This window comes from the organism of the source record quoted next, unplaced genomic scaffold (assembly GCF_019419815.1).
Source record: "Pyrus x bretschneideri cultivar Hongxiangsu unplaced genomic scaffold, Pyrus_bretschneideri_v1 Contig27, whole genome shotgun sequence".
Taxonomy (NCBI): domain Eukaryota; kingdom Viridiplantae; phylum Streptophyta; class Magnoliopsida; order Rosales; family Rosaceae; genus Pyrus; species Pyrus x bretschneideri.
Genome location: NW_025999579.1, coordinates 3,570,231 through 3,580,960, shown reverse-complemented (window position 1 = coordinate 3,580,960; position 10,730 = coordinate 3,570,231). Strand labels below are relative to the sequence as shown.

Here is a 10,730-nt window from a genome sequence, read left to right as displayed (position 1 = left end):
TTTATGCATTCGAATATTCATTTGTCTCAATAGACTCATCTATTAGTAACATCTAAGTAATAATATCCTACCTTTGCTAAAGGGTCACAAAACAATATTTTAGGAGAAATTTTTCTATATGGTTGTCTGTATGCTACACCTTTTATATAGGTGAGACCACGAGGACGAAATTATGTGCTTAAATTAACGAGGAGATTCCTAGTTTGTGAATACGGACGATGGCGAAAACGTAATTTACTTAAATATAACAAAAAAAAAATTAAATGCATTCGATCACATAAAATGCATGAATGATTGTCTCCAATGCGTTTTGTATGAAATTTTAGAAGAATTTCTGTAAAATTATATGTGCAAAACAATAATCTTTTTTTTAGTAAAATAGTTTTTAATAGCAGTAGGCCTGTTTGCTGAGGAGGAGGCCCAATATGTGACTCAGGTCAGGCCTTCTCTGCTACAGTCTTTTTGGGCTTCGGCTGTTCGGCCCACCGACTGTCCAACCCGAAAATGAATCCGAACCGGAATCACGGGTCAAACCAAGTAAAATGCTTTTTTATCCGTTTGGAAAATTAACGAAACCAGCATGCGCCGTAGCAATTTTGCCTCCAACCCGCTCTTCTTCTGCTCCAGAGCAACACAGTAGAGAGAGAGAGAGAGAGAGAGAGAGAGAGAGAGAGAGAGTTAGAGAGAGAAAAAGAGAGAGGAATGGCTTCGCCGACCGAAACTCCATCGGCGAACATCTACATATCGCCGGAGTGGTCCGAGGCAGTAGACTGTATAGCGTACGATTCAGTCACTTCGCGGCCTCCCATTGCCTTAGTATGTGGTGCCAAAAACTGCGGAAAATCCACCTTTTCCCGCCACCTCCTCAACATTCTTCTCCGGAGGTCAGTCAGCTGCTCAGCTCCCTTCCCCCTCTTTGTACTCGTTGATTAAATTCACGGCTCAGATGATCAGTTTTTAGTAAAAGTTGATTTCTTTGTGTTTGTTTTCGTGTTAGCTGAATTGGGTCACCTTATTTACCTGAATTTTATCTAATTTGGAAGCAAAATTTACTGAAAGTTTTCATCTTTTTTTACTGAGTTTGTTCTGAATTTGAATTTTGATTGGGGCATTTTTACCATGTTTTTTTCTGTAATTTTGTTTTCAGGTATAAAAAAGTTGGTTACTTGGATACAGATGTTGGTCAACCTGAGTTCAGTCCTCCTGGTTTTTTGTCTCTCACTGTAGTAGATGAAGTCACTCCAGGCAATTGCTTATTTTCTGCACTTATTGTGTTGAAAACCCCGTTCACTGGACCTTATTCTTTGATATAACCAACGACAATAGACTCAACTAGCAAATATAGAAATACTTTGAAAACACACCAGAAATTATACTGGTTCGGCAGAACTTATGCCTACGTCCAGTTGTGATTTCCCTAGGTAGAGAAATCACTGCTTCTTAGATTAATAATAGAGATTACAGAACTTATGCAAACCCTAGAACTAATCTCAAACCTCTCTGCTGTTTTGCTGTTTTTCTTCTACAGAAAAACAGCCTTGCCGCACCCTATTTATAGATATAGGGTTAGCTTACATGTCCTTTACAGATTATAATTCCTATTCTAAGTGGAATAGGAAATTAGACTTCCTTTCCAATTCCAAATAGACTTCTAGGATTTCTACATTGAATAGGAAACTAAAATTCTTTCCTAACCCTAAGTGGAGAAGAATTGGTGCACCTTTTTCCTAAAACAATCCTAAACAGAAAAGGACATAATTTACGAGCCAAAAACTAACAATCTCCACCTTGGTGAGTCAAACCAAGTCTTGATCGTTTGCACCCCAGAGTATCTTTGAACCTTCTTGAAGTAGCTCTGGAAAAACTTCAAGAGTCTTCACCTTGGCAACTTCCTTCTTGCCTCATTTGCACCTCAGGTGAGGAGGTGCTCCACTTTAATCAATCAATGAGATTGATCAAGTTCAAACAATGCTTGAACTTCTTGGCCGGCACTATCTTTGTAAGGAAATCTGCGGCATTGTCATCCGTATGAACCTTTTCAATCCAAATTTCCTTAGACTCCACCCAATCTCTGATTCTGTGATATCTTGCTTCAATGTGCTTTGATCTTCCAGAAAAAACCTGATTCTTTGCCAAATGAATGGCACTTTGACTATCACACTTAAGCTTCACACAATCTTGAGTGATTCCCATTTGACTTACCAAGCCACTAAGCCAAATTGCTTCCTTTCCAGCTTCGGCCAATGCAATATACTCTGCCTCTGTGGTCGATAAAGCTGTAATCGGTTGCAGTAGTGCTCTCCAACTGATTGGTCCTCCTGCGCATGTAAACACATAACCAGAAGTTGACCTTCTCTTGTCCAAATCCCCTGCATAATCGGCATCCACATATCCTAACACCCCTGCATTTTCCTTTTGCTTTTCAAACATAATCCTTTGTCGCCAAGAACCCTTCAAATAACGCAAAATCCACTTGACTACATCCCAATGTTGCTTTCCTGGATTTGCCATGTATCTGGAAACGACACTGATTGCTTGAGCTATGTCAGGACGTGTGCATACCATTGCATACATGAGGCAGCCCACGGCATTAGCATAAGGTACCTTCTTCATTTCTTGTTGCTCTTCCTCGGAAGTAGGACACTGTTGTCCACTTAACTTGAAGTGAGCTGCCAAAGGAGTTGAAACTACCTTTGCTTCTTGCATGTTGAACTTCTCAAGAACCTTCTGAATATACTTGGCTTGTGATATCCAAATCCTTCCAGCGGTCCTATCTCTCTGAATTTCCATGCCGAGGATCTTCTGTGCGGCACCTAGATCCTTCATGTCGAACTCCTCGCTCAACATCTTTTTCAAGTCTTGAATTCTAGACTTGTCTTGACAAGCAATTAACATGTCATCCACATATAGCAATAGCAATATGATCATCCCATCTTGGAACACATGATAGTACACACAACAGTCATACAAACACCTTCTAAAATTAATTTTCAGCATGAATGAATCAAACCTTTTGTACCACTGTCTTGGAGACTGTTTCAGGCCATACAGGGACTTCCTTAGCTGACATACTAGGTTTTCTTTCCCATATTCAACAAACCCTTCTGGTTGAGCCATGAATATCGTCTCCTCTAAATCCCCATGAAGAAACGCTGTCTTCACATCCATCTGCTCAATCTCCATGTCATGCTGAGCTGCCATTGCTAAAAGCAATCGGATAGAAGTATGCTTGACTACAGGTGAAAAGATCTCATCATAATCCACCCCTTCCCTTTGTGAGTACCCCTTAGCCACGAGCCTTGCTTTGAATCTCACGGCATCTTGTTCATGTAGTCCTTCCTTTTTCCTAAATACCCACTTGCATCCAACTAGCTTTCTGTCTTTGGGTTTAGGAGCCAACTCCCAAACGGAGTTCTTGTAAAGAGACTCCATTTCCTCTGTCATAGCACTTATCCAACTATCTCGCTCATCACTTGCTATAGCTTCTCGATAAGTAGTCGGATCTCCTTGACTAATGTTAAGAGCATAATTAACTTCGTTTTGGTCAAACCCAAACCTGTCAAGCTTCTTCTTGTTCCGCTTAGGTCTGTCCAGTGCTATGCATCTTTGGAATGCAGGTGGATTGTTGGGTGGAGTTTGACTCCTTTGGGATATCTGACGGATTGGAGTACCTTCAATCTGTCCTGTTTCTTGCTCCACCTGATTCCTAACTGGTGAATGATGCTGATGCTCTTCTTCTTCCTCAAAACCATCAGATTCGGCCTCTTGCTCAATTTGCTCCACCTGAGCTTCTTCTTCATCTGAACTGATTAATGGAATCTTTGTTGCTTCAATTCCAGCATCATCCTTCTTCTCCCTACTGCTCTCAACTTTATTCAGAGGCATGGTTGTCTCATCAAAGACAACATCTCGACTGACAACCTTTTTCCTGTTGTTGAAATCCCAAAGCTTGTAACCCTTCACTCCTTTTTCAAAACCTAGGAATATGCAATGTATAGACTTCGGTTTGAGTTTGGACCTTTCATCACTTGGAATATGTGCATAAGCACTACAGCCGAATACCCTGAGCTTGGAATAATCCACCGGCTTTTCAGACCATACCTCTTCTGCACTCTTAAAGCCGAGAACTGTAGATGGTGATCTGTTAATCAAATAACTTGCATGATTAACAGCTTCTGCCCAAAAACTATCAGGCAATCCTGCATGAAATCGCATGCTCCTTTCTCTCTCCATGAGAGTTCGGTTCATCCTCTCAGCAGCTCCATTTTGTTGGGGATTTTTCTTTACTGTGAAGTGCCTTATGATGCCTTCCTGCTTGCAGTAATCAATGAACTCATTACTTGTATATTCACCTCCATTGTCACTTCTCAGATACTTGATCTTTCTTCCAGTTTGATTCTCGGTTTCTGTTTTCCATTCCTTGAACTTTGCAAAAACCTCGGATTTCTGCTTCATGAAATAAATCCAAACCTTCCTAGAAAAATCATCCATGAAAGTAACGAAATACCTGGCTCCACCATTTGATTTAGTTGGAGCAGGACCCCAAACATCTGAGTGAATATAGCTGAGTTGCTCCTTACTTCGGCTATCTGCACTGCTACTTGCGAATGATACCTTTCTTTGCTTCCCAAGAACACAGTATTCACAAAAGTCTAGTTTGCAAGCTGACACGCCTTCCAACAGGCCTTGCTTGTGTAATTCTTGCAATCCCTTCTGGCTTATGTGCCCGAGCCTATGATGCCATAGTTCAGTCTTGTCTTCTATACTTTGATTTACAGAAACAGCTGCTCCCCCGACTATAGTGGTCCCAATTAACTTATACAACTTATTGGGTTGTAGGTCACCCCGCATTACCACTAGCGATCCTTTGGTTACCCTGAGTCTTCCTTTTTTAGACTTGTACCCATAACCGGCCTCATCTAAAGTGCCCAAGGAAATCAAATTCTTTCTTAGTCTAGGGACATACCTGACGTTCCCTAAAGCTCGTATCATCCCATCGAACATTCTGATTCGAACAGTGCCTATTCCTCTTACAGGACATGAAGAATCATCCCCCATTAAGACTTCCCCGCTGCTGACTTCTTTGAAAGTATCGAACCATTCTTTTTCTGCACACATATGAAACGTGCATCCAGTATCCAAAATCCAATTGGAAGCCTTGGAGCCCGATGTTACCGAAAGAAGTTCCCCGTCACTCTCATGTTCGGTGACAGCACTAGCGGAACCTGAGCTTCCTTCCATCTTGGCTTTCTTTTCTTTCCAAATTTTGCAGTTCCTCTTCCAATGATCGGCTGAACCACATTCGAAGCAACCTTCCTTCTTTTCCTTTTTCTTCTTGGATTTTGACCTACCTCTGTTGCCAATTTTCTCTTCTCTTGTCTTTTCCCTTCCCCTCTCCTTGCCTTTGGCATAAAGGCCTTGAGAGCTTTCAGTTATATCATCTAGTTTAGCATATGACTGAAGAGCTTGAATTACGTCTTCAAGCTTCAAGGACTCTTTTCCAAACATTAGAGTTGTTCGAAAATGCTTGAAAGACGAAGGTAGAGACCTTAGCAGGATGATAGCCATATCATCATCTTTGTAAGTTTCTTCGACTTTCTGAAGATTAGCTATGCAATTCTGGAACCTGCATACGTGATCTTCAATATCACCTCCTTCTTCTAGTCGAAGCCCGAATAGTTCATCCTTTAGAAAAAGTTTATTGGACACGGTTTTTCCCATATAAACATTCTCCAATTTTTCCCATGCTTCCTGGGCAGACATCTTTTCGGTGATGTGTGACCGAACTGATCTTGTGAGATGGATCTCGATGGAACTCTTGGCCTTCTTGAGAACCTTATTCCATGCTGCTTCTGTCATGCTTTCCGGCTTCTTACCATCAAGTGCATCATCCAAATCCTGTTGTATCAGTACGTTCTTCATCATCCTTTGCCAGTCCGTGAAGTCATCCTTGCCGTCAAAGGGTTTTAACGCAGGTCCTTGATCCGCATTCATCTTCCCTTTTAACATCGTAGAACACCTTGATCCTAGCTCTTGATACCAATTGTTGAAAACCCCGTTCACTGGACCTTATTCTTTGATATAACCAACGACAATAGACTCAACTAGCAAATATAGAAATACTTTGAAAACACACCAGAAATTATACTGGTTCGGCAGAACTTATGCCTACGTCCAGTTGTGATTTCCCTAGGTAGAGAAATCACTGCTTCTTAGATTAATAATAGAGATTACAGAACTTATGCAAACCCTAGAACTAATCTCAAACCTCTCTGCTGTTTTGCTGTTTTTCTTCTACAGAAAAACAGCCTTGCCGCACCCTATTTATAGATATAGGGTTAGCTTACATGTCCTTTACAGATTATAATTCCTATTCTAAGTGGAATAGGAAATTAGACTTCCTTTCCAATTCCAAATAGACTTCTAGGATTTCTACATTGAATAGGAAACTAAAATTCTTTCCTAACCCTAAGTGGAGAAGAATTGGTGCACCTTTTTCCTAAAACAATCCTAAACAGAAAAGGACATAATTTACGAGCCAAAAACTAACATATTGTGAATAATTTGCTCTGGAATTTAAAAGGATTGTTAATCATGTATTCATGTTAGATGAGCGGTTTTGTTCGGTTTGATTGCTAATCGAGTGTCCTTTTCTTTTTTGGTTAAAATTAGATTTGACAATCCCGCATCTGAAGACACCGAAGAGGTATGAACAGTTTTCTGCCTTGTTATGGTTTTGAACTTGTTAGAAGAAGTGGTTATAGTGCTTACCATGTAGTAGACGACAATTATATAGGGCTGAATACTTGTTATTTGAGACTGCATGAATATGAATGTTCATGGGCCGAATAAGACTTTCCTTTGGAGCAGGGTTACTTTGTTTTTTGCTAGTTTCAAGCTGAGAAAAGGGTTTGTCATATTCTTTACCATAAAGATTTCAATTTAGCTCATCAGTGTTGTAGCAGATTTTGGTTCTTTATATAGTATTTGGAATAGTAGTGTAGAAGCTTGAGAAAAATTGAGGAATTTAGGAGCAAGACAATTGGTATGAAAATTAGGACTTACTAAGGGTTCAGTGAAGAGTTTAGTTGCTCTATAGTCAAAGCTGTATGCATTCGTAAAGATCACAAAGTATCAACTAGACTTGGAGTTAAAATTATAATTACAAAGCTGGAAAGGTTCTGTTCACGAAATTTGAAATGGGAAGTAGCTGCAACAACTACGAATCTGTTATCAACATTCCATGTAACTAGGATTAGTTAGCCTGAGTTCAGTCCTCCTGGTTTTGTATCTCTCTCTCTCTCTCTCTCTCTCTCTCTCTCTCTTTCTCCCCCCCCCCAACTGCTATGCACGGATTTTGTGATGCTAGGTCTGATGTAATGGACGAAAGGAATCTTGGAATCTGATGACTTATCATTTCTTCCTTTTTCTCAGATGTCTTTTCTTTGGTGATGTTTCTTCGAAGACGAATCCTACAACATACTTGAATTCTATATTCGCTTTATATGATTATTATAAGAAGGAATACTGCTTGTTTAACCAGAGTGATAGACCTACCAAGAAGATCGGATTGCCTCTTGTTGTGAATACACCTGGCTGGGTGAAAGGTATGCTCTTTTACTTGGCCAATTACTCCTCTTTTTAATTGTCATTGAACACGTTCTCCCAATCTGTAGTTTTGTTTGCTTGTTTGTTTGTCTTTCGCTTGGTCAATTGCCCCCCTCTTTGGTTCTTTCGGTAGATTATATTATGAACTAAGATTTGTGCAAGTTCCACCCTAGCCATGTACCATTTGAGGCAAAGGCCAAGTGGCTATTTTATGAATCTTCTTTTGATGATTATTGCCTGGTTGGATATGAATATTATATATGATTTTCTTATTCCTCTTGTGTACTAGGTGTTGGTTATGATATATTGGTGGATATGTTGAGGTATATTGCCCCTACCCATGTTGTTAAAATAAACATATCGGCCGAGAGTAAGAATCTACCAAGTGGGGTATTCTGGTTAGATGAGGATCATGACGCTATGCTCAAGCTGATAGAGATCAATTCAGCTCGTCAGGACTCTTTCAATAGATCGTAAGTTCTTAGCGTCTTCAAGAATATCTGGAAACTTTTATTTTTGATGCTGCTTATTTGTACTGTTTTTTTTAATTTCTTTTCCACGATTCCAGTGCATTGATTAATTTTAATTTCATTATCATTATTATTATTTTTTTAATTCGAGAATCATTTATCGATTGATTAATTTTACTTTCATTATTATTATATCTAAATTCTCATTAGTTTCAGATCAAGTACCAAATCTCTTTAGTATGTTCCTTAACGTATTTGTAGGAGGTGATCACTTATAGTTAAGCTTAGAAGAATTCCTCTTTTATACAAGATCATTGAATCAAGTTATCAAGTGTCAGTCATTTGCATAAATTATTTTGCTTCTTAAGTAGCATATGCTGGCTAGAAGACATGGGATTGTATGGATGTGCTGGACGTCTCTGTGACATATTAGCTTTGTTGTGCTGCAGGATTCTAGTACAAAAGGATGCACACCTGTTGCGTGATGTACGAATAATGGCTTATTTCAGGCAGTGCTTTTCAAGTGGCCTGAACATTACTACAATCAAAGAACTTGCTAATGCTTTGGCCTCTCAACCTCCTTATGAAGTTCCAATATCTAGCATTAAGATTAGACATCTCCATTGTCAGGTCAGTTCTAAGTTCTGACTGTTGATCTGCTCACTGCAGATTTTAGAAATTTTAAAATCTTGGTTTCTTTTCCATGTACTAGTAAATTTTGCATTTATACCTGTTTTCTGTAAGGTTGTTTAGAACATTTAAGAGAGAGCCTTACTGGTGATTACTTTTATACCTTGTATCCTTGATTTTTGTATCAACAACCAAGGGAATTACTGTTAATTGTTATTATTATTATTTTCAATTAAGGCTTGTAATAATTAGTTCTTTTATGCTAGGTCCCAGGTGCTGAGATCTTCTACAGTTTGAACGCAACCATTGTTGGGTTGGCAGTTAGCTCTGAAGGATCAAAGGATTTACCTTGGTGTGTTGGTCTTGGTAGGTTTCTTTGTTTTGCAACATTTTGTCAATTATATTTCATCTAATATATAGGTGTGGATTTAATTGCAAATTTGCAGAAAAATTAAGAAACTTGGTTTAGTGGTGGCAGTAAAGTCCATCCTGTAGGTTTTTATGTTTATGTTATTAGAGATCCAGGTTTGTATTGTTGGTGCGATGCAGATATATAGATAGGTCGAAGCAATCAATGTGAACTAAGGTTCTTATGCATTTCAGTTGATGCCCTTCTTAATTAGGAATTGTGAGAGGCATTGACACTTTCAAAGGCTTGCTATATGTGATAACACCGGTTCCAAGAGGCACTCTGGAGAAGGTCGATCTATTTCTGCAAGGTTATATCCAAATTCCTATGGTGTTGTTGCAGGTAACTGAACCCCTCCCATGTAATAGATGTTTTAGACGTTTGCTTCTTTGTAGTCTCTCACATGCATTAAAATTTGGATTCTTTTCCCTTTTCCCAGTACAATATGATCTTATAGCAGGATGAAACGTTCTTGTTACATGGATAGTCAATCAATCAGTTTCCCACTATTAGAGGGGATGCTATGAGCATAGGAAAACACCGACTGGCGTGTACCATACCCTTCACAGAATTTCACTGGGACAATATTGCTATATTGATTAGCATCATGTTAGGGGAGTTTATACAAACAGCTAGGAGAATGTTATGGGCATGTCCTCAGTAGTATACACATAAGCACTCACAGTCTCACACACACTGAACAAAATCAGAATCCTTTCGTTGGCCAGCTACATTTTGCTTTATTGGAAATCTAACGAAAAACTTGATTTCTGATATTATCTGAACCGTAAAAGACTCAATGACCTTCTAACTTCCTTGACCTGCATTCATATCTCCAAATGAAAGGTATCCCTTACATTCAATGAAACAGGACTGGCGTAAGGCCTCACCTAACACATATATCTTCTATCTCATCCAATCTTATCGAAGTGCTAATTCTGTAAAAATCTTCGGAGGAGCAAGATTCATAAAAGTTGATCTGTTCCTCTTGTTGAATCAACTGAATTTTCAGGTCCAGGGATGCATATCGCCTTATATGTCTGCGAATGTTCTGTCTACAAGCTAAAGCTCATCCACAGTTCACAGTTGATTGGGGTTATAACAATTAAGCGAAGTAGTTGCCCACTGTGCAAGCGACGTCAAGCAACAGGGCAGCTTCCTGCATTATGTAATTCCAAATTGATGCTTACACAATTAAACAAATGTATAACAAACTTAAAGTATCTGTTGAAACTCTTACACTTACCTAAAAACATTCTCATTATCGATACTTGACTTGTAATGTTGTTGCTGTGAGTTGCCGAATTGCAATTTCAAATTTACTGTCGTTATACTCTTCTGTACAGTTCGGTTAGCAAATTACTGGGCGGTACAGAAAGGCAACGTAAATGCCGAATGGGTCGGTTGAAGTTTCATCATCGACATTCTACATTTCTACTGGAGTAAGTAGCATGGCTGTATTGTATAGAAGCCATGTTTCGTAGATGACAAATCTATAAGCAATTTGCAGTAGGGTGTGAATGAATGTATGTCTGATCTCTAATGTTTTGGTGGAGCTATGTATGGAGTAGAAGCTACATACGGGAATTTAACATGTTTAATCTAGCAGTTCT

General features: G+C 39.2%; 1 protein-coding gene across 1 annotated transcript; it reads left to right on the top strand.

Annotated features, from left to right (window-relative positions):
* The first annotated feature begins 631 nt into the window (after positions 1–631).
* On the top strand, positions 632–10,387 carry LOC125478929 (polynucleotide 5'-hydroxyl-kinase NOL9-like). Its single transcript, XM_048587815.1, has 9 exons — positions 632–884; positions 1,148–1,245; positions 6,673–6,706; positions 7,435–7,607; positions 7,898–8,081; positions 8,528–8,708; positions 8,975–9,074; positions 9,332–9,459; positions 10,130–10,387. The coding sequence occupies exons 1-9, from the start codon at positions 703–705 to the stop codon at positions 10,181–10,183; spliced, it is 1,134 nt and encodes a 377-aa protein (XP_048443772.1). The 5' UTR covers positions 632–702; the 3' UTR covers positions 10,184–10,387.
* The last annotated feature ends 343 nt before the right edge of the window (positions 10,388–10,730 follow it).

Excerpts from the sequence above, each read along its gene's own strand:
- LOC125478929 (XM_048587815.1), top strand. The coding sequence starts at position 703 with ATGGCTTCGCCGACCGAAACTCCATCGGCGAACATCTACATATCGCCG. Across the intron at positions 8,082-8,527 it reads CAGGACTCTTTCAATAGATC|GATTCTAGTACAAAAGGATG; the intron begins GTAAGTTCTTAG and ends GTTGTGCTGCAG. Across the intron at positions 9,460-10,129 it reads TTCCTATGGTGTTGTTGCAG|GTCCAGGGATGCATATCGCC; the intron begins GTAACTGAACCC and ends CTGAATTTTCAG.